This window comes from Paramormyrops kingsleyae, chromosome 1, assembly GCF_048594095.1.
Source record: "Paramormyrops kingsleyae isolate MSU_618 chromosome 1, PKINGS_0.4, whole genome shotgun sequence".
Lineage (NCBI taxonomy): Eukaryota > Metazoa > Chordata > Actinopteri > Osteoglossiformes > Mormyridae > Paramormyrops > Paramormyrops kingsleyae.
In genome coordinates, this window is record NC_132797.1 from 67216859 (window position 1) to 67241899 (window position 25041).

Here is a 25041-nt window from a genome sequence, read left to right on the forward strand (position 1 = left end):
CCTGTGGCAAACTATAATAAGTATCTTTGCAAGCATCTGGGTAGCATACAAATTAGAAGGGTTTATTTGGATAAAAGCAAAGCAGCTAGTATTATGGAAAAGAGTAATAGTGAATGAATACCAATCATCCACTGGTACATCCCAGTGTACTTAAATGGTATAAACATTTCCACGGAACAGTGGATTACATACTGTTGAAATCCTAATAAATTTAAATGTTTTGCATGTTTGCACTTGTATATCTTGACTAAATATTTGTCCTCTAAGGCAGAAATATTTATGAAAAGCATCCAAAACATTTCAGAAAGTCATGTTATTATTAAACTACTTGAAATTCTCATTTAATTGAACAAGGTAAAGCAAAACTACTGCCATTAAAACATTTTGCATAATCACTTCTATTTCTTAGACATAAACAAAATTGACAAGATTCCATCTAATGTAGCTGCAAATGGTCAATTCAAGTTAAAATAAGTTAAGGGATGTATACAGAATTGCCTGAAAAATATCAGTCAGTCCCTTTCCAAAGAGATGAACAAACCTCACACCAAGGAGAGTATAAAAATACATCATTGCTACGAAAACTGCAATAATGGAATCCTATTTTTCATGCCAATCAATGCAATACCTGCCCGATAGAGTATTATCAATGCAACACCTGCCCAATACAGAGTATTGTGGCATTAGCTAAAGACCTCCACCCGAATAACACACCATTCACACATCAATTGCCAGAAAACATTGGCAGCCATAATTATTTAATTCATCAATCTGCTTCCTGTAGAGACTCAGCACAAGGCGGGGGGGGGGGGGGGGGGGGGGGGAGAGGGCACTTCGGAAGACACCCTCACTCACCATGCTTGTCGTTCTCTAGAACAATGTCACCGGTTGCTGCCTTATGTTCAGAACATCTGTGAGGACCTGATGAATGTCTCCTTCCCAGCTACACAACAATATCGCTCTTTGGATTTGGCCACAGTCTGAACTTCCCTCTTTATAAAATACAATTCACTTTACTTAACAGGCATGGGGTAATCTCAAAATATACTTGTATTTTTCCCATGGCACCTATTACCCTAAAACTGAACTGGGTTGGAATTTTTATGTCACACGTTGCATGAAGTCTTTATACTTTTCAGAGCTTAGTATTCATCTTGTCTGGGTAAAAATGGGAATTCGATTAATAATAGATTACTAGCCATGCTTTTTCTTGCTTTATTAATGCTGCATCTTTCGCTTCGCCTCTGGCACTATCCCTCCTGCCTCGCTATGGCCGGCTTAAGTATTTTTTAATTAAGGGACCTCGTAAGATTATAAGACTCTATGACAACGCCGTCTTCCATGGTTATGTCACCCATAGTCAACGTCATCCTGCCCTCCAATCCCTGCCTCCTTCGTACTCTTCTCAGATGTGTCTGCTCCCCGCGGAATTCTGGTCAACCTTCTTCTCCTTACAGCGGGGTTTTTAGTTGAGCCAATCAGGTTTCTCGTGGTCTCCCCGCCGTAACTGGATTAATTCCCACAGGTGTCAGGGGTAAAGGACCATTACAGAGGCTCCGCAGTGCTAAAGACCCCCGGCAGAGGGATGACCGCTTATAGACACGACTGTTTTAACTGCCCAGTCCGGTAGGGGGGGGGGGGGGATTCCATTGAGAGCTGATGGAAGGGCCCCTTAATTTCTGCAGTTACTGTAAATCACCTTAAAACTGACAGTGCCATTCCCACTATAACCATAATATGCCAATTTATATCTTAAGCTTAAATTTAGATTTTACCCGACATACAGTTTTTACAGAGATACTTTATGTGAGTAATTGAAGTTGCCCCCAAAGGGTGCTAGTCTGTTTCCTTTCTGGCTTATAAGTGTCCCTCTCATCCCAGTCCATACCAAAGTGGCCCCCCAATCTGATGTATAATCACACCCCCCCCCCCATCTGGTTTATAAATGTCCCACCCCCAACTGGTTTTGTAAGAGTCCCTCATATCATGGCTCATATCAAAGTGGCCCCCCAATCTGATGTATAATCACACCACCCCCCCTCCATCTGGTTTTTAAGGGATTCCCCATCCCCGACCACCCCCCCCCCCCCATCAAACCTGCCAGCTGCCCACCTTCTCGGCGTCCTGCTCGAATAGCCGCAGCTGGAAGCACTGGTCCAGCTTCAGCTTGCGGACGTGCCACATCTGGTGCAGGTGCTGCCGCGTCGAGTGCAGCTTGTCCAGCAGCCCGGTCACCTTGGGAACCAAGCTCTGGAAGTCGGCGCCTCCGGAGACGCAGCCGCGGCTGGAGAAGCCACCCTCGTTACCGCCGCCGCCCCGGATGCATTGTAGCAGCCGCTGGCCCTCGTGGTCCAGCTCCTCCACCGGCGCCTTCATCACGCGCTTCTTCAGCTGCGCGTGCTCCTCCATGAGCCGGCGCGAGCCCTCCACGTCCACCGGGAACTCCTTCTTGGCCAGCATCTCCTGCAAGTCCTCCAAGCGAGACAGCAGGTGCACGGCGCTCCCGATGAACTCCTCCAGCGACACACGTAGTTCCATCCATTCCTCGTGGTCGTACTCCAGCGAGCCCTCGAAGTCGTCAGTCAGTTGCGAGGGGTCCACCAGCTTTGTCAACCCCTCCACTGAAACCATGCTGGTCTGTCACGACACAGCGGGGACAGAAGATTGGCTGAAGCTTTGGTGTAGATGCTAAGTTGACCTGAAACTAGCTAATGTCTAACACTTACCAATTGCTCACAAAACTGACACACACAAACCAAGCAATGGAATTCTGTAGCTTAACAGAAATACAACACATTATAAACAACTTACTGTTGTAAATGCATTTTAAAAAAACACTCCTTTTTTGTCCCTGATATTTAAATTCTTAATTCATAACAGTTTTCCCATTCCAACAGCCAACAAACATCTTCTTCCGTGGGTAAATTGTGACATTATTTAGAATAATTGCAAATTTTATAAATATATTATTTATCTCTCTTCAACGCCCTTCTCCCTGTGTTTGAAAGAGGACTGAATGTCTCTTTAAGAACACTGATTTGACATGTTGGAATAAAAAAAAAAAAGACTAATTAGCAAGGCTTCACTGGTCTGGGTAAATGGACTAACAAGCTAGGCAAGTAAGGTAGACTGTGTAATTAGACAGTTTAAATGGGGTATGTGTGAATGTCTGCCAAATAACAAATAAACAACGAAGAAATAAAAACGGCTATATAAATAAGGATTTCTGGGTCAAAGCCCTGTTGTCAGCACACTTGTGGCAATCTCACTTCAAAGGTGAATTTGGCGCTGCCGAAGTTGGTCTTCTGCTTCTGCCAGAAGTTGTCGGGCTTGATGATGAGGGCCACGCAGATCTCGGCGGGGAAGGCCTCCTGCAGGGTCTTCAGCAGGGGCTTGATCAGGTCCCACTTTGATCCGCGCATGTCGATGATCACGGTGAAGCCTCTCTTGCACACGTCCTCACTGTGAGGGATACAGGAAGGAGGTGATGTCACCACCAGCACTCAGTCCCCCGTGGGCCTGGAGGCCCCCGTGTCGGGGGAGGGGGGGGGGGGCGGACGCTCTAAGGATAGTGCAGAATTTAATGGCCCTGATATACACCGCTGGTGTTTATGGTGAGTGAATAAATTAAACTGGAATCAAACCGATGATAGATTTGGCTCAGTTTTAAAAAACAAACACCTGCAACCCAAATACCTCAACTAGTGTTTATTGAAAACCCCAAGACATAAATTTCCACATATAACTTTTATAAAGGCTGCCTGTACAAATTCAATTAATTCATAGCTTTTTATTAAAAATCTCCCAAACAGTGATCCCATCTTATGCATATAATAATACAGAATATTAATAATAAAAAAACAAGGTTAGGAGGCTCTGTTACTACTGGGATTCTTTCTTGGCCCATTTTTCCATGGGACCACGTGCCCACCACAACTGAAAGATAAAAATATGGTGTAATTGCTTTTCTCTGCATCGCACCGTAGGGGAGCCCTCCCAAACACATCCTGTATGAGCGCAGAGCCATTCTTGGTTCCGCTGTGAGGAAACGGGTATGCTTGACGAAAACAAAACAAAAAAAGGCACGGCGTACGCCACCTTGTAGCGACTCCAACAACGAAGGCAGCCTCATTAGTCCGTTCATTTCCTACAATTTTCCGTAATCATTGGGTCACTGGTCAAAAAACAATCAGGGCAAGCTGACATCAAGATTGGGGGTGTGGGGTGTTAGCCCATGGCCACTTAAGTCTGCTTCTTTTTTTAACTGGGGGGCAGGGGAACTAACAAATCCCCCATCAGTTTTAAAGCAGGATTGCTTTGCTGCAGAGGGTGAAGCTCTTTCTGTTGTCAAACAAAATAATAAGCAAGAGGAAAGTCAGAAGGGCACCTGCAACGCCTCTTCCGCGCCCCCGTGACCTGGCATGAACCCACCGGCTCCCCAACCTGCCTCTCTCAAGCTCGAGACCCAGGAATGCAAACTGTTCCGATCTGGGACAATCAGCAGTAATGCTGAAGTTCTCTTAAAAGAGGAATTAACGTCAGAACATGAATCGAATTTGAGTCTATAGCGATAAATATAAATATAGAAATTGAAAACAGCTGATCAGAATAAATACTGTAGACGGCTAAGAAATCACAGATGTACAGGACATAAATAATCTATCTATCAGGGAAGCACCTTTAATGGACCCATTACAGAGGAACGCCTTTGAATTTTACTGAAGACTGTTAAAAATGCTCATCTATCGAAGGCAGTTAAATGTTCGGCAGGGCCTTGATGATAAAGAGACGGAGCCTGCGTGGCAGTATCTAATGATGTCAGAGTCCGGGTAAACGCTGGATAAAATGACACAGCGTCTCCGCTACAAAAGGGCTAGGGAGTTTTCCGATGAAACCCCGCTCGAAACTCATAGCACATCCCCACCGTCAAGCTGTGCTCAGCAGTGAGAAAAATACGTAAGGGAGAGATTTTTGTCTTAATGAGCTGGGCACCTATCGCTGGAGCTGATCAGCCCAAAATAGCTGATAACAGCTCTGGTAACAGCAGAAAGAGATCTGCAATAAGGATTTCTTCCAAAGAAAAAGAGAGAGAGAGAGAGAGAGGGCTTTTGACAGGAATTCACAGCTGGCGTTGAGGGAGGTCGCAGAAGTAATGATTGAAACGCTTCCTAAATGCTGATCAAGCGTGGAGCCACTAGAGATGAAAAAAGATTCTGAAAGTCTGGTGAAACCCAAACTGACCTCAGAGGAGATGATCTGATTTATACAACATGGAAAGAGAATTATGAATAACTGCTAATTGGTTGGTTTCTTCTACTATCCGTATGTATCATAAACCCAAAGTAAGCAAAAATTCAGCTCCAGATTTATTTATTTTTTGATACCTGGGCACAGTGGACAGATATGTCACCAGTCTTCGGAGGTCCTCCTGCTTTATTCTGTCATGGTTGCTTCTGGCGGGGAATGTCAGGATTGGACCACCTCTCTTGTCACGACCCCCTGGAAGAAGAGAAGTCATAGTTTACTTTGGAGACTCACATAAACAGGCTTAACCCTGCAAAAAAAGCTCAATCTGTCAGGGAAACAGAATCTCTTCTTTATGTTGTAGTACTCTGAGTTTTCTAAGAAACATATGCTGAGGTCGCAGGTTGGCATGGTTACATGCATCACCGGTCATCCACTTGTGTCCTGCTTCAAATAATGCACTATTCATTAGTCACTAAGCTGGTAATTATTCACGTTGCACCTTAAGAGAGTCGAGGGATGAAATTGGGTCAATCAGGGTTGGGCGGCTGACGGGGCATCGCCTGACATCACTGCTGTTTCCCAAAACCCTGCTCTCGCCCTCCCTGCAGCCTCTGGTCTGCGTGCCGTGCCGCACTGCAAGATCGCCAAGGAAACCACGCGGTTCCACGGGAACGAAACCTCCCGAAACTCAGCATTGGGGTTGCTCCTTCTCTGGGAGAAAGGTGAACACATTCAGCAAAGTCCCAAGGCTGTCAAGTGATGAATGGCACGGTAATAAGCGTAATCAGACCCTTATTTAGTCTTCATCTCCATGAAAAGGAGCCTCAGAACTGGTTTACTAGTTACTTTCGGTTGTCTCTGCCAGCCTTTGAGACAGGAACTGGCTGCCGCACAAACACATTGTCTGAACCAGGTCACTGACTCGAGCCAAAAGTCTAAGGTCCTGAGCCCAGGACCCTTAATCTCCCGATTGCGTTACTCTCCAAAAGAGTTGGGAATGTGAGGACAGCAACATGATCTGATGCTGCTTGATGCTGAACGTCCCAATGTACCTGCCATGACGGTATTTCTGTGCATTTTATGAAACATCTCAAACACTTTGAATTAAAGCCTTATCCCCTATTAGGTTTAATCTGGTCACATCCAATTTTGCCTTTAAAAAGTTTTCTGTCCACATTTTGAACCACTCTAGGTAAATATCACAGGCCTGGTGCACGAGAGGCCTACATCACAAAGCTGAATTTTTGGATTTGTAAGGGAACTTGTCGGATTTAAGACAGTCTGGGCTAAACACAAGTGAACTAGGATAAAGTCCGTTTTAACTGGAGTAACTTAAATCCAGCATGTTATCCATAAATCCAACAAATCTTGCTTTGTGGTACAGGCCACAGGCATTCGACGACAAAATGGCTTGCAGAACTTAATTTAAAAAACCAAGATAATGTTTTAACTACCCCCCAACTACTTGTTGCTTTTTTTCCTCAGGTGCAGCTGGAGAGATTATAGCACAAAAAACCGAAATACCCAGTTTGCTAAGACGAAACTGAGATGAACATTTCCTCTCCTTATTAAATGATGGAAAAGCCTTTAATGGAGAAACTCGTAAATCTAGAGAGTTACTTACGGCTCGGGAGGGCCGTAGTGAGACCCTCAAAGCCCGTGGACATGGAGTGGAAGAAACGCTAATCATGGTCTAGACCGTAGAACCCACAGAATGTCTGCTTTCACGTTTATATGGGGTGCTACATAAATAATGTCTCTTTTCTGCTTGGACTTTATCGTATTTTTATACATATTTTGAACTCTCTGTGTCATCAGATCTAAGACAAGCAAAACAGTAAAGTTTCCATCAAAGTAAATACCTCAGCTCCTGTGGACAAAACAGCTGGCAGACTGCGAGAGAGCAGAGGGGCTTAGGCTGTGTTTGAGTGAACACACAACAGTACCCGCTGTGAGTATATAATTGATATTGATAATCTTTCATTACCCCGGCACTGAGGTCCTTAATGTCAGTCAATGGACAGAGGGCTCTGTGGGACTAAAACAGGCTCTTCTCTGTACATGGTTATCTCCACACTGCTCAGGCATGGACAGGAATCCATGTCCTAGGTGGAAGTACCCATCCTCCATGACTGCCTCCTCTATACTCACCTGACACAAAAGCCACCTTCTCCTTCAGAACCAGCAGGACGTCAGACGCTTTGATTCCATCGTTCCTGAAAGACCCTGCAGAGGACAAGAGGCGCAGCAGTCAGCTTCTCTGTAATCTCATTAGTGGTCCAGCATCCCTCGACAGCTCCACACGCGACCTGTGTCCCAGTGGCAGAACTTACAGTGTCACCTAGAAGTCGGTCTGATTCTACCCACCACTGGAGGACATGCCTGCATATCACAAAAAGGCAGACCAATTTCAGAAACAGTGCTGATGTTTTTCCCAGACCAGTGTACGACAACAGCAGCGGACAACATGCTCCTTCACAAAGCTCATCTTATAAGCCAGTGTTTCCAAACCCATTCCTCGGGGAAACCCCGCACAGTCCACGTTTTTGCTTCCTCTAAGCTCCCAGCGCACCTGTACAGGTATTCGGTGTTCCTGATTGGCTGGGAGCTGGGAGGGAGCAAAAATGTGGACTGTCCGGGGTCCCCCAAGGAATGGGAAACACTATTATAAGCCATTTAATTTTTTGTCCCTAAATGTGACACATTCACAATGCAGTAGATAATTTCTATCCCAGTATCTCCAAGCCGCACCACTCTGACTATTCATATGGAAAAGATCATTTCCATGTTAAAGGGAAGTTCCCCGGTACCTTTTATAAGTAAGTGATTCTGTTACCTCCCCCAAAACAAGCATGGTTAGTTTCAGTCTGATTACAGCATAAACAGCTTATTCAAAGTCAAAGGCTTCTTATTCACAGAGGAAAGCAACCCTGCTGATTAATAAACCATGCTATTTTTAAGCTTTTGGTCCAAGTACAAACCTCGTACTTACATGAGTACGGCAATAGACAAGGTTTGGCCCTTCATCCTCGTCTTTAACTATCCCCATTCACCTACCACCACCGGAACTTTCGATAGCGGCCATATTTCTGTAGGGCTGCAACCTTTCTAGTGTGAGACAATCGGAAAATATGTATCTGGTCTCCGGCCGGCTCATATCGCTCATCGCGTTCTCTGCCAATCACAGCGGAGGGCAGATAGATGGCAGCCAAGGGTACATTCTCAGTCGGCAACAAATCTACGGCAACAAATCTACGACAAGATTTGTCGGCAACAAATCTTCCAGAAAACACGCTAAGCATATTCACATGGGCTTGCAAGTTCCAAGAGTGACCCCAGTACCAACATCAAAAGTTGGTCTTTATTTTTATTCTTGATAAATAGCAAATAAAATTATGTATTTTCTAAGCAAACAATAAGGTCAAAAATAACAACAAAAAGATGCAATGCAGCTTGATTGCAATCTTGAAAAATGCTGCGTAGATAGTTTTCAGCAAGTCACTGACACTAAAACGTTTTTTCGGATCACCAGGCGCTGCTGTTTATGTTTTTTGAACTTTCTCAATGCTCACTGACCACTCGGCTGCTCAGGTCACAGGGGACGTTTTTTTGGAAACCGTCCCTCTTGTTTACCGCTTTCTGTGGACTTATAGCCCTCAGAGTTTTTGGCTTTACAGACCACACCAGATGATGAACGCTTGGAGGGACCCACATGATGGATGTGTATTTCTCCTCCCTAAGCAGTGATTCAGGATCAGTTTTATAGTACTTTTCTTGATTTGTTTGCTAGACTTTTTAGGAAAGGTTAGTATGTCTCGGCTGCATGTATCCAAGTCCCTTTCAGTCTGCAGAAAGCTACACAGCAGCCATTCCCCCTCCTCCATCCTCTTCTGATATCCGTCCATCCACCCATCTTCCAGCCGCCTATCCAGTACATCAGTGTTTCCCAACCCGGTCCTCGGGGGGGGGTCCACATTACCGGGAGCTGGAAGGGAGCAAAAACACGAAGCGTCTGGGGGGGGTCCCTGAAGACCAGGCTGGGAAACCCCGCAGTGCAGCATCATGGGGAGTCAAACCGGAGACTACAGGAATGTATCAATCAATCATTCAATAACTTCGTAGATTTGAAGGAACCCCAGTAGACATCGGCCAAATGATGCAAGATGGTTGTTGCCCATAGTGCCTCTGAGGAAGTTGAGCAAGAGGGACATTCTGGAGAATTTAATTCCTATTTTCAAAATAAATCAAAAAATGACTGAGGTACAATATGTTTAAAGAGGTGGAAGCCTGTATCTCACTGCAGATACAAACAGGATCCCCACCTCAACGCACTAAGACGGTTAACCCTCGCAAAGCCATGTCAGCTGACCCACATCTGGACCCTGTCGGTTTCCTCAGCCTACATGTGCTACTGCCTGCTGTTTCTATAACTGCTACAGAAGTGAAAGATGGGTTATGGGGACCGGGGAAGCCCCCGCGAGCTGGCTGTGCCGCCGCCTACCCAGCACCACCAAACCTCCCACCACCAGCCGGCCTCCCACTCGCATCTCTCCCCTGGGGGGGGGGGGGGTGACTCATCTGTTTATTCAGCCCTCACCTCGTTCAAAAGAAAGTCCTAATCTCTGTTCCTGATAGACTTCCAAGGCATTCTTCGATCAGACAGATCACTGCATAAAAGACTGGCCTGAACTGCAACCCCCCCCCACCTCCCCATGTACAATCCCTGTGTTAAACTTACTGTCAAGAGTAAGCGCTGTTCTCACTCGAGATTACATGCAGGCAGTTCTGAGACCAAAACATCTCTCTTTTAATGGGCTGCGATCGCAGATGGAACCTTGTGCAACTATAACAAATCGCACTCGGCCGTAAACATAACGCTGCTAATTCTGTCACTGATGTGTCTGGAGCTGAGGAAGAACAATGGACCTCAATCCACTCACACTTCATGCTTTTACAGAAAAAAACTACAAATAACAGCTAGTTAAAGGTATCAGCAAGTCAAAATATTTACAAGATATAACAAACACCAAGGTATAACTCTGTGTTGCTGGAAATGCTAAATAATCACAAAAACATATTCGTTTTCAATGTTTGTAATATCACCCAAACAAGAATGCAGATGATTTCCAATATAATTGGAAAACCACATTAATCTGTTTTTTTATCCATCAGTAAATGACAAGAAATGCTTTAATATGCATAACTGTTTCTAAAATCGAAGGGCACCCTAAAGCCTGAAATGCAGTCACAAGAGATTGTTCTGAAAATTCAGCTACAGCGGGCTTGTGTGGGCTCTCTCCCCCTCCCTGTGCGACTCAGCGGATCATTGCGCGGACTTAGATTGCTGTAAGGAGTCCCAGCCACAGGCCGGCACGGGAAACTCCCACATTCATCGGGGTAGGTGGCTCTGCCGCTGGTCTCTCTGCTCCACGTTTGGAGAAAAATCGCCAGTCTGTGACTCATATAAACTGGAAAAATAAACCTCTGTGCACTTCAAATAAGCTGCCTTGGAATGAATGCAATGCTACGTTACGTGATGGGTGGGCCACGGGAGGGGGTCGCGCAGGGGGGGGGGGGCGAACGAAACCGCGAGACGCAGGGACGGGGACAGCATTGCCCATTGCAGTACTTAGGGACCGGGGCGGGGACAGGAGACGAGCGGCAACAGGTCACGGAGAGAAATCGCAAAACAGTAGGAACGAAAGAACGCATGGCTGTGGATGGGTATATCAGGGAAGAGTAAACGAACCGGAACAGGATTCAGGAATTCAGGATCTGGATAGAGGTATAAGAAAGGTCACACAAATCTATTTCATTATGAATGAGGGACAGGTGAAATTAATCAAGATGAATAATACAGATAATCAAGCTCCCCCCTGCCACAGTGTCTGTTACAATGTTGGTTACAGTGTCAGCTTTGTGGATTGCTTGTATTTCACAGGTATTGGCATCCCCACCAAATATGTTTAGGCCTAACTAATCTATCACAGACACTGTTTTTTCCATTTGCAATAGTATGAATACAGAGTCAGGTCATTTATCTGGTGTCCCTGGAACATTCTGGAGGAAGTTAGGGGCCTTGCTCAAGGGCTCAATGGACATGTGACTGTTATGCTGATGCTCAGATTTGAACCCGAGACCTTCCAACCAGAGGGACCGAGACCTAACCCACTAAGTCAGAAAGGGCCCCCCAAAATTGTTCCCCTATACCGCTGAGCCACTGTTCATCATGGGCCTCCTTGTTGAGTGGCCACTCCCTCATCTCCACGGAGATGCTGCCTCAGCGTGTTTGGCTGGAGGCCTGCCATGTGTGCATCCGAGTCATGCCCCCCCCCCGCCCCCGCCCCGCATCACCAGAGTGGTGGCCTAGTTCTCATGGGACCTCTTGTTACACACCCATAAGAAAAAAAACAGGCCAAACCCTTCCCTCGAAGAACAATATACTGTCCAGGGGAATCAGCTCCTTTGTTATTCTTCCTGTGTCTTATTGCTGAGACATTACCTTATATAACATATATTGATGTTTCTGACAGTAAAGATTAACAACTCACAGCTTTTTTGGAGCGACGTGATTTATACCAAGAAGTCCACTGGTTCTGACCAGAATCCACAGGTTTGGATTTTACCACACTGGTGCACCACAAAGATGCTTCTATTAAATTTCAAAATGAAAATGCACATTTTACATCTAAAATGTAAAAAAACACAACCATCTTTCCTTTCCAAACGCTGCCCTGAAACTGGCATGTGTCCCCGAAGGAAATGGACCTCATTTCAATAGCATGTTTTTGTTTATTCATATAAACACATGGTTCTTTAACCTTCTAGAGAAAATCAGTGAACTACTTTGAATAAAAGGGGTTCATTTGTCCCGCAGGGATGTGATGCAAATTGTCACAAAGGCCAACAAGGAGAAACAGTCTTTTTTCATTATACATATACAATTATCTCAGAGTCAAGGGTTCTGCAACAGTGGTACAAAAATGTCATTTAAAAAACACCACGTAGATTTAATTTATGTGGTCTGAGATTTATTTTTCATCCAGCCATATTACTTTTGCTTACAGTCTAATTGCACTTTCCCATTCCTTATATTTTATATTTAAAAGAAAAGTTGGCTAAGGACAGAGTGTTCCGAAAGAAGTGACAGGTGGTCTGACTTCATCCCACCCAAACCTTTCATGGCCTCCAAGGCAACAAACATTATAAATCTCTTTCTTCCAGAAGAAGACATCAGTCTACCAACCCCAGCATTTGAACCTACAACCTTCTAATCACAGACACAGAGTCCTAACCCACTGAGCCACACACACTGAAAGGGGATGAGACAGGAAATAAATACATTGGAGAGGTGAAGGGTCAGGTGAGGAGCGGGCAGCACAGGCTGAATGACAGGAGGGAGAAAGGAACAAGAGATGACATGCAAAGGTCAAATCAAAGTAAGACCATAAAGCTCCCAAGGAAGACAACTCTTCTCCAAGGCTGTGAGCACGGGCCAAAACCCAAAGCAGCAAGATGCAAGGAAGGAGGGAGCCGTTACATGCATACCGATGACCACGCGGTGCAGGGACGCGGCCGAGGAATAGCACTTGGTTAAGGGGCCAGCACGACCCCCCAGGGCAGCCGGAACACCCTCATGTAACTTTGGATCCAGTCATTTCATCAATCTATGAAAACCTCCTTAAAACAAGCAGGGGTCAGTTAAAAACTTCTATGCTTCTTATTAATATTCTGAAAGCGATCAAAAGCAACCAAAAACCAAGAAAACCAAGAGAAACCAAGTTTTTCCTAACTACTTAGTCATACTGTAGATATGCTTCAATGAGATATTTGCATTTCATTCACAGAACTATGTAATAACATTTTTCCTACAAATACTGTCACTTTCCATTTTGCACATCGCCAATGTCTTTATTTTTCATCAGTCAATGTAACAAATAATTCAAAAGTACCATTCATCCATATTCCCTATCCACTGATCTAAGTGTAGCAGCGTTTCCCAACCCAGTCCCCAGATGGTCCATGTTCTTGTTCCCTCTCAGCTCCCAAAATGAAAAGTGCATTCTGGGAGTCCCAGAGAACTGGGTTGGGAAATTCAGTAATATAAGATCACATCAAGCCTGCAGCCTAACCTATGGATGGGATTCCTGGCTAACTGACCCATTCCTCAAATCACAGTTTTTTGGGACTGCAGGGAGAATGCAGAATTCACAAACACAGTGTCCCACAGTGTCACTCACTGAGGCACGATGCCACCCTCAAACACTTCAGTCACGATGCATGACGATCCAGAGCACCAATGCAGCACATCACGAAAGCCATCGCAAGGTTCTGCTGAAAAAAATCTGCAAAAACCTTCAAAGAGAGCCATGTTGGTAGTGCGGAAAACCACGCGATATTTCATCCCTATTAACTCAGTCTGCAAAAGCTTAAATTCCAGTTACTGGGGGAGTGTGAGAACATCTTCTTTTACGTAACACAGCACAAGACGGAAACTGATATTTGAACAATGTATGATACATCTGGTTAATACTTTCGTTCTATTCAGTCTCTCATCACGTTTAAAAAGTTAAACCTGATTAATGATATATAAAATACGTTTTTTGGATAAATTCAAAGCAAATAAATAAATAACCAGAGATTAATATGTTCACTGTACGAGGGCATGGAAGGACACACTAGCTATCTGGTTCTTGTGGGCACTCACAATACGTCAAATTTATCACCTCGGACACAGAGAGGAATGGGCTGAGCAATCAGATCTATCTGAATATCCACCTTCCCCCCAGAGCTAGGCATCCACAGCATGCCATTCAGTCCCCCACCCCCCATAAACAGATGCTCAACTGCAATCATCAGGCAGTATCGCAACCCTACGTGGCACAAGCAATTAATACCATCCAATCAGACGTTCTCTATTCCCCATAATGTGAATCCACACCCATCCAGTGGCGCAGACGAACACGCAGACGAACACGCAGGAGAACTTGCAGGCGAACGCGCAGACGAACGCGCAGACGAACGTGCAGGCGGGCACATGCGCGAGGAGAAGGTGGGCCCTTTGGGAATAACTTGAAGGAGTACGATGCAATTAGATAAGAGGGATGTTCCGGGGGAGCGCAGGAGACGAGCACGAGCCTCCGTTTCCAGGAAGCGCCGGCCAGACGGGACACCGATACAGGGCCTCGGAGAGTAACGCTAGCATGACGTTCGCGAATCAATGCCGCGACGAGACTCTGGACTCCCTCGGCCTGTCAGCACATTCGATTGGACAATTGCAAAAACCAGACAGGGTGGGGGGGGGGGAGGCTGGGAGCGATGGACACAGGGCCGACGGAGCTGTTAATGGGAAAATGAAGTCATATGGATCAAATGCGGAAAAGGCGTCTCTGTACGCTATTAGCACCGTGGCGTCTAACAGGTCTCCCGCATGCGGACTTGGGGGGTGGACTAGGTTGCTGTGAAGCAGTCTGGCAGGCAGAGGGCGGAGCCTAATAGTGGCTTGCTCTAAGAGAGGCGCATCACCCCACTCCACCTGCCCTCAGCCTCAGCCATGCACCATTTACCACACATACCTCCCAATACGAGTGTTCAGCCGCCCTTCATGAATAACACACTTGTTATGCCAGCAAAGATCTGCCGTAACAAACTTAAACTGGTCCGTTTGTGTCAGTCCCCGACCTGCCCCTTTAAAGGGGATATCCGCCTTGAGAGGCCATTGACACGCAGCCACTTTCCATAATTACAAATGCGAAACAAGTAAATGAAACCAGCTCATAAAAGGACGGAAGATGCTAATGCTGGCAGCCTCTGCAGTGCTTCTCCCCCGCCCTGTGCCCTCTGCTGCCGGGATAGGATCCAGCCCTACAGTGTAATAGGATCAGACTGAAGAGACCCTCCTAACCTTGCAGTTGATGGATGGATGGATGAATGGATAGATGGATGGGTGGATATAATGCAAATTCACTATCTGTCGGGCTTTCAGCAGAGCTTCTTTTCAATGGCATGTTTCCCACTGAGTCCATCAGTTAATTTTCACACGTAGGGTCCACATTGAAAGTGATGCAGCCCATGCAGGCATTTGCCGTGGGTTCAGCACCCCGACAATCAGCACAGAGACGTGCACAGGGATATTCACTAATTGATCACAATGGCATTAATATGTATTGAGTGCCAGAGAATTATCTTCCGTTCACGGTTGCCGGGCATCATGCATATGTAAATTGTGTTAATGCGCACACGATTGTGTGGCTGTTTCAGCGGGGCAAAGAATCTCAAAACGTGGGTAATGGAAATTAAGACCTAATGAGGTTTATCACAACCGATGAGGACAATGTGCAGTTTCACAACACACGTTTGTTTTTGCACCGGTGAGATATTTTTCCGTAGCTGCATTAATGGGTTTCGTAGAATTTTGTACCAATTTGTACCTTTGCTTGTCACTAGAGCTGGTATGCCAATTGTACCCTAGCTGTAGGTAAATGCACCTTTTAATCTAATTTAAGTTATAGAAATGGTCTCTGAGGAACATCCAAGGTACAGACATATTACTGTACTCTGAAATGGTACAAAAATGTTTATCATAGTTCATTTCTGTATCTTAAAAGGTACAATTACCTACAGCTACGGTACAACTGGCAGACCCTTGAGGATGCAGCCCCAGTGACAAACGAAGGTACAAACTTGTATTCTTATTTTCCTGACAGTGTAGGAAGAAAAGCAAAGTATGACTTACTCTGTGGGAAACATTGTTGCTTGATCGGTTTGAAAAGAAGCTCTGCTAAAACAGTTTCACTGTACACTCACAATGACAATGATATTCTCTTCTAAAGACATTCTATTCTACTCTAATTCAATGAATGGCAGGTTACATTTGCTGAGTTTGCTTAAATTTTAACCTACTGGCTTTGAAAATTGTTACTAATTCTTAGAAATATGAACGCAAATTTATAATTATGTCAATACATAGGGATTCTATTAAAGAACAATTTTCTCTGACTGTTGTCAGTGATGTACTTGAAATCTTAACTGTATAGACAATGTAAGGGGAGGAAAATTCCCATGATCCCCTGAACCCTTTGAGCCATATGTCATTCGCTCATGTTTCCTATGCGGAGACAAAGACGTGGATGGAGGCTCAGTGGCTGGCTAGACCTCCTCCTCTGCTGGCTACGCTCCGCACATGTGCAACCTCTTATCTCTGCTGGGGCAATGAAAACCAACAGGACAGGCTGGAGGAGTTCCAGTACGGCAGGGAGGCGAAAGTGCACCGTCACCCCAGCCCTGCTGAAGCCCAAACCCATTATAGGTTTAGAACGAAGCTTTTCGTCTCGTTATGTTACCCAGCATCTGTGGTCCTTGGAAAAATGTGTGGGGGAAAAATAGTCAGCTGATTTTTTCCTAAATATCTACTAACATTGGCACTTTGATTCAAAATTCACTGATGTTTTCCTTCAAAACGTGGCCACGACTCCCAATAGATTAAATGCACACTGCAGTGCGGGCATGTAAACAGACAGAATCCCCCTTATGAACTAACTGCGGCCTGCCATCCGGCGGAAACGCTAAAGAAACGCTAAAGAAACGCTAATCTCCACTCCTAATTAAGTACCGCAAGTAGCAGAGATGGATGCCAAGCTACCTGCAGCAACCTGATCTCCCGAGGGGGAGAATTCAGCTCTCAGGGAGCTCAGATGCCAAGAATATGCCTGGACTGTCTTTCTTCATTACATTATCCCGGCTCCTCCGCCTCGTTCTGAACACGGGCAGTGAACTTAACCTGCAGACAAATTGCGGCTTTTAGCGTTGAGCTTGTCCTCACTCTGATAGGCAGGGCTGTGGGTGAAAGAGGGGGAGCGTCCGGTATAAAAACGGAATTTTCCCAGGCCTGTCGAGACGACGGCCGACACCTCTCGCTACACTAGCTGGCCTCCCCCCAAACAGCGGGGCTTTTAGACGTAGCAAACATATCGCTATGTACCATATAATTATTACACAGATGGACGATAGTGGACACTTCATCACGCTCGAGCTTTCCATGCTGGAAATAGCTGGTTAAGAAAAAACAGGTTTAACAATGAGGCTAACAGAAAAGAGTGATCACATGACTGAGGAGCTCGCGTTCCATAGGGTGAGTCACTCTTTGCTACCGGAGTGGATGCCCCTAGATTGACCCATCTCTCCTCTTTCAGCCTCAAGAGGTTGCGATGATCCTTTGATGAGGGTGAGCTTTTAATGATTCTGCTGCCGTTGGGCCGTAGACTGTGCTCCCACACCGGGAACATGTATGGGGGAGTGAGACTCTTGTACACTTAGTGCGAGTCAAACCCTCATCTCTCTCCCTCCTGCGTGTGCAGACATGTACACCTAACCCACGTCTCGCATACTTTCAAAGGAAACAGCAACACTCTCAGTCTTCTGTCACAACATCATACTGCGATCCACACACGTCATTTACATAAGAAACAATACTGTCACTTGCCATTCTGATTCGAAGCCCGAACATCTCAGCCTCTTACAAGTAAAATGTGCGATCTCGAGTACAGTTCATCGGGACCGCGGAGCAAGGAGATGAGAGAGGCTCGGGAAACACCAGGCAATTGTGTGTCGTGTTGCCATAGCAATAGCTACGGAGATGGACCGCACTGATTAACAGAAGCGGGTAACAAACATAGACCTGAGTATGCAGACATGCACAGATGTACACAACCGTTTTGGTAAACAACAACAAAATTACACCAACTGTTACCAAATACTGGTATCTAATTTATTCGACAGAACATTTTCAAGGGTATGCAGCTTTTCATCAGTGGTGGAGCCCTTAATCCAATACGGTATTATGCAGTGGGTGTTGATGACCAGCAGGTGGTACAGCACTTAACGACACAGACTTACAGGAAATGTTATGGTGTACTTGCTTTCAGCAGGGTCTGAACCTGAGTCGCTCCGGGAAGATATCCAGCTATGAAATATGTTTCAATTTATCCATAAATATAAATGTCAGTTAAGCAGCTAAACATAAGCAGCTCAGTGTGGATCACCAGTGCGGATCACCAGTGCGGATCACCAGTGCGGATGCTGGTGTGAGCCACCATCAGGAATCCCTGATTAAACCAGAGGGATAGAAAGATCTATAAGGGGCAAAAGAGGAGAAAAAAAACACAAAACGCTACAGGGGGTTGAAGGCACAGGCAGAAACTATAACGCAAATCAGCCCTCTGCAGAAAAGCTCAGCGACGCCTTCTGACGCTGATGTGAGTGAAGCTCACACACAGGTTTCTGAAGCAAAATGTCACAAAAATCATTACATGGGGGAGGAGGGGGAGTCGGGCCCAGTGAACTGTACAATGGACAGACAGGCTGCAGGTGAGAATGCCTCTCATTGGCCGATTCTGATGTTTATGCCCCCTCCACACACACACAAGCAAACTAAAATACAGCACCTGCTACCCAGTGTCACCCTGGTTGTCAGTTACCCTGCGCCAACCTAACGGGAAGGGGCGGAGCGGGAATCTGCAGACCCCCCCCCCGCCCCCCGACCTCCCCTGCACTGCTCATCCGCCCTCCGGCGCTGCATGGTTTCCAAGGCAACCGAGCCAGGCTCTCTCGTCAGGCATGGTCGGCTCTAAATTAATCGCGCGCTTCCTTGGAAACTGCCGACGAATGGGGATGCTGTAGTGCTGGGGTGCTGGGCCAGCGGAAGGGAACCAGGACTAGCAGTTTCTCTAAACAGTGTAACATGTTCGGATCGAGCAGACAGTGAGAGTCAGTCACAGGCGCCTTCAGACGCTGCATGGAGAGTATGGAGGGATCCGCCAAGTGGCGAGAGCTTTTACGTAACGCCTCAAAGTCACTGGCATCTGCTGAGCTCTTCTGCCAGCTCTGAGCGGCTCTGCAGAGGACCCTGGGAGGGACCACCCCAAATCCCACCACCGCTGACAGAGGTGGGTCCCCCCCCCCAACACCCCCAAAGAACATACACAGTGTGAGCACCTGTCATTAATCAGATGGCAGCTTTCGCTTCAGCATTGTGCTTCTTTTGGAGGGTGCGAGACTGCAGGCAGGATGGAGAACGGAACCACGACATGTCGATGGGAGATGGAGATGGAGAAGGGAGGGGTCTAACGAAAAGAAGAAGAGGCATCAAGGAAAGGAAACACTGGAAAAGGAAAGGTGCGGGGGGGGCTTGGGGAGGTTTACATCAGGGTGTGGCATCTGGGAGTTTCTCCAGGCCGGAGAGAATACGAAAGCCAGTATTATCGTCGATAATGAGGTGAGAAGGAATGAACGAATGGGCTGGTCGCCCCACTGTGTCCCATGCTGGATCATTAACCCCGCCTCCCTCACCTTACAAAGCAAGGCTATTGGTCAAACTTCACACTGAAGGATGCTGATCTTGGGAAAGTTACTTAATTTGATACAGGGCAGCAGTCTAACCCTTGGCCACCACTAGAGATGATGCTGTCAGTAGCTAAATATTTAACACTTTACAAGCGTGTTAAATAAAAGACAGATAAAGAGATGGGACCGAACAACTGATGTATAAATCCCTACATCCATCCATCATCGACAATCACTTATCCAGTACAAGGACATGGTGACAGCAGATATGAGGCTTGATTGCAGGAGCCGTGTGCTGGGTAATACCTGCGCATTCCGTCAGTAACCAAAGCAGCCCATCGAAGCAGCATATGTTTTCAAAATCAGAGAAGACGGCGCTGACAGATACGGATTTTACTACAAGCCCGCGACTGTCACTAAGGTGAAGAATCACTTAACCATCCGACGACTATTCCCACGGGAACGGCAGAGGAGGGAAATGACTTAAAAAGACGGCATGCAAGCAGGTGCTATGGTCGTTTGTACAGGCAGAAGCGGGATGTGAAACTGGCGGGGGACGCTGGATGCTGGGATATGGACTAACTGCACCCAAACTTTTTTTTTTTAAGCAGATAAGTAGTCTGTGTGTCTTGGGTAGGACAAGGCAAAGGACGCCGCTTTCACGGCATCAACATGCAAACGCTCTACCTGCTTCTGAGAGACATTTAACTGTACAGATAGCCCTTCCAGCAGCCTTTTCCGCTTCCCCTCGCTGGTACCCATCCAACTAGAAGGTCATGTGACACGCCCTGGAGTGAGAAATAAGGAAATGGGCTTTTTTATGGGGAGCTGCAATTCAAGAAGAGACTGTTACAATGTATCCCAATGGAACAAACACAACCTTGCAGAAAAACCCCACAGGATATGGCTGTTTGTTAAAACAAATTTTCTTAAAACAATCTATATCAAGTAAAACCCAATTTAAAGACTGTACTGTACTTGTTCTACACACACATTTTTTTTTCTGCAACAAAAAGCCTTCAGCAGAGTCCACAGTACCCATTTCGGCACAAACAGTCGAAAGATCACTGAAGGCATGTAAATAGCTCAGATTCTGCATTTCTGCATTGCTGTACGACCACAGCCAACAGCAGGGCAAGTAAACACACCGAACACCCCAGAGCGACATCAGAAAATATTACAGTTGTCAGCAGGAACTTTATAACACCATGGGGATATGACAATCTGGGAAAAGAACACATTCAAATGGGATATTTTTAAAGCTTTTTCTGTTCATATAAACACAATAATTACAAGTCAGCCTCTCATCCTGAATCAAAGTTATTTAGAAGTGAGGAGAGAAATCAGTAATTATTTATAAATAACATTATATTTTTCGTTGACATTAAGTGCACTGGATGAATAACTCCCCGATGCTGCAGTGTCACCTGAAAGGAAAAGACGTGTTTTTATACTGCAGCATTCAGGGCATGTGGAGCGTTTCTAAACCTATAGATCTGTGTCCACAGAATTCTGCCTTCTGCCCTCCTCCCAGTGAGATAAATAACTGACAGACTCAAACAAAACAAGCCGGTAATGAAATTCTAAGCAGCTTCCCCCACCCCCCGCGTAGAAATATGTCACCCATGCCGGGAGACAGAATACCATACATTATAAATATAGATAAACATACATGAGACGAGCCAATTACTCAGACATACCCTCACGAGTCAAACTCCACAGTCTGTCAAGCTGGACAGATTTAATTTGACAGGATGCATGTCTTCGTAAACAGATCAGATGGCATGGTGGGGGGGGTTCATTAATATGACTATGAGGAAGAAAATTTTATTTCTCTATAGAAAAATACGACAAAGCTCATTTCCCCCACACAGACTTTTTCAACCAAAAGATATAACGATTATTGATGTTTATGTCAGTGCCACAGCCGTCGGTGTGCTGCGGAGGAAGTGCAGTTTTTCTTTCTTCGTTATGCCATATTTCAAAGAGCAGGATTAGTGTCAGGAGAAGTAGCCGGAGCAGGAGTGATATTTCATTCTGGCATTAACAACATGCAGTTCTCCTAAACCGAGGCTTCCCTCAAATTGCGGCGACTTCGACACGGTGAAGCCAATAAAGCTGCTAATGGCAGCACGACAATAACTGCAAACACGTGGCCTGGTCACTCAGTGAATAAGTGTGGGTCCCAGCCAGAAGCCTTTCTGAGCGAGGTTTTCATTGTCGTAGGGTCTTTGAATAATAAAAAAACATTTATAAAAGCGCTGAGAGTGTTTTATGTCCCAGTCAGCTTTGTTGAAGACGTGTTTTTGAGCCTATAAAAAACACGCCGACTTGTCAATCGCTGTTAAATTTCTAGCGTGTTGTGCCATTTGCAGCGATTACAGAGACATTTTTGCCATGCAGATCTCCCTCCCCACCCCAGAAAAACAAACCTCCCCTCCCTGCTTTCACGTCTTTTCACAAATTAGCCTTGTCATGAACGTGTGGCCCATGTCTCTATACTACACATCGAAAGGGCACAGAAATGAAATGTGGACTTTTCTTTGTGAGGAACATGTATGATCCACGTTCACAATTTTTACGTTTCATGACATTTAAATCGTATTGCCTCAAGGTCATACTCCATTTACCTCACTGTGAATAACCCCCTCATTACATTTTATATCATGTAAAGAATTGCAGCTTGGCATTAAACGTTGCTCGTTAATCCTGTAAAACAGGAGTGTACAGATTCATACCTCCTCTCTGTCCTATGAACAATTATGAATTATGCATTACAGCTGCACAACACAAAAGAATCGAGGAATCGAGCCATTTTGGGGGTTCTCTGACCTTTCATCGGCTTAAATGCTGCATCCGTCGGCATCTACTCTGCAGTTACTCCATAGTGGCCCCCATCTTATCAGCAGGAACACGACTTAAAATGTACAAACCAATCTGAAAAGGGAATACTGCCGTAACCTTCTACACGCAAACCAGAAAATAATGCACAAAACTAGGCACTATTCCTTAAAACGGAAGAAAAATACATCCATCTTGGTAGCGTTATAATGCACTGATCCACACTGGGGTCAAAATCCCAGGAAATGCCACTTTACACTGAATTATACTGAAGTATGCTTCATTGTATTGCCACACAACACAGATTCTGTTGTTATTGGCCACTGGACCGCAGTCATGTTGCTTACTAATAATGTCTGAGGAGGCAACAGTAAGAAGAGTGTTGTGTATTTACAATCACTAGGGGGAAAGGATGTGGGGCAGCGTTTCACACAGGACTCAGAAAAAAACGTTTTCTCTGCTGGAAGATGCACTGTGAATTGATTCGATAAACGGCTCATTTTGGAGGCAGACAGAACCCATCCACGGAGCACAAGAAAAGAATGCAACACCTCAACCGGACACAAGGCGACAGCAAGATAACCGCAGGGGTTCGAGTAGGCGCTGTGTTCCTGACTGGCCACACATCTCAGGGTGGAGACGGACGTGCCTGCGTCTTTGGACCCGGTGCTGAGGGAACAATGGCCACTTAGGAACCGTCCGCCCTCTGCACTGCACCATGGGAAATTCAGACTCATTAAGGAGAGACCTCATATTTCTTACCACTGTCGTTGGATGTCCAACCCCAATCCTGGCAAGCCTTTTTTCCCTACTGGACAAATTGGGCCAGAGGGAATGGGCTGGAATAAAACCTAGCAGACAATGCAGCGTGCTGGAAATGAGCTTGACAAACTAGCCCTGTTCATATCAGCCATCTTTGTAACCAATGATAAACACACCTATTCCTATTTTAACTCACAGTAGTATGCTTTTTTTTTTTGTTTTTTTGGAAGGTAAAAAAAAAAAAAACTAATTTATGTCCTCGGGCTAACACTGATGAAGAATGACATAGCGGCTGAAAAACGTAGACAGTGAGAGGATGATTTCACTGTGTTTTGAGTCGCTTGCCTTACTTTTCAAATTCATCATGCTGCAAAGGTCTAACACTGTACATTTACATACATCTTCCTTCATCGATGCCTGATAGCTTCCAATAAAGTCCTTTTCCAGCCTGCCTGGCTGAAATGGTATTACTTGCATTCTGACATGAGGCACAGTTACTCAGCAGAGTATTGAATTATTCTCTCTGAGACAGAGTCTTGGCTAATCTACGCCCCATATTGCATACCTCTACACTAAACTCTTAGCGTACCCAATTTCTGCCAAAGCACGTCCTACGCAAATATTCTTTTAGCTTCCCTGTTATTTGATATATATTTCTCAGTTCGGGAATCAAGGGGTAGAAAAGGAGGGTCTACTGAGGTGGATGAGGATTGTGGGAAACAGGCTGGCAACAAGAGTCAAGGGGGGGGGGGGCATGTTATCAGTTTAGATAAAGACAAGGTAACGTCCCAGCTGCACAGGTTTTGAATCAAAAGGCTTCAGTGAATTTCATTAGGGCAGCTCTCAGGCCTAAACCTCCATGTGATCAAAAAATACATTGTAATCAAGAGTTCACTGTGGTTTTCTCCTGCCACTCCAACCCAGTTTGTAGCTCATTCTCGTCGTTTCACTAAAACCATGTACCAAATATGACTCTCTGTATCAGCCCCCTTAACTTGATGCACAGAGGTCAATAAATATCAAGTTCCACAGGGCATGTAACTCAAGAGACATACATGGCTTGAAGCTGTTGTCCTCAAGTCATATATCTTGTGTTGCATACTTGTCGGTTGTCAGATTTGGCAATTCACTGATCGACTGCATACGCAGATGAAATTTTCCTTTGTGATCGTAATGAGACTACTGACCTAAAGGGGTCCATTGTGCAGATCTGTACATTGAGAAAGGACAGACCAGGTCTAATCCAGGACTCCTAGGAATAAATACAAACAGAGGAGGAAAACAATGTCCCTCCATTAGAAGCAGATGTCAGATAGGCTTCTTTGGTGTTGCTGAGTCAAGCAGCAAATGCTGTTTGTAATTTTGAGAGTTAAATGACTAACCATGACTTCCATGGAGCCAAATAAAATCACAGTCCTGTAAACAGACAGAACAGTTAAACGTCTTTTTGCACACATTGTCACCCTAGTATTACTTGCCAAACGCAAACCAGGTGAGGTTTACAGGCATGTTTTGTTTAGTTTATATTTTTAATGCAAATTATGCATTTCAAAGACAGCTTGAGGTCCTTGTCTAAGGAATACATAGCAGAGCTGTCTATCTGAATGCCTGTAAAAGCCAATGGAACATAAGTGTTAATAAAAACAAAATAAAATTATAATACGTGGTGTGATCTTTTCTTATGGTGGAAAAACTGCTATACATTACAACTCTTTTGTCTCTGTACCACGACACCATTCTGACTCAGATGACTCGGAATACCGTAAAACCATCTTGACAGCACACGTGGCTCGCCGCAGATCGCAGGGAACCCAAATATTCCATTGGGAAATGGCGAGGAAGCAGCCATTA

At 45.4% G+C, this 25041-nt stretch overlaps 1 protein-coding gene across 6 annotated transcripts in view; it reads right to left on the reverse strand.

The window, feature by feature from the left end:
• Positions 1-25041, reverse strand: part of kalrna (kalirin RhoGEF kinase a) — a 140288-nt gene that overhangs the window by 88002 nt on the left and 27245 nt on the right. For all 6 annotated transcript variants that reach the window (XM_072718159.1, XM_023832749.2, XM_023832575.2 and 3 more), the window contains exons 2-5: positions 7399-7473; positions 5385-5499; positions 3270-3462; positions 2113-2637 (exon numbers count right to left, since the gene is read on the reverse strand). In XM_072718159.1, coding sequence (XP_072574260.1) covers positions 2113-2637; positions 3270-3462; positions 5385-5499; positions 7399-7473 — 908 coding nt within the window. The remainder of the gene's footprint in view (positions 1-2112; positions 2638-3269; positions 3463-5384; positions 5500-7398; positions 7474-25041) is intronic.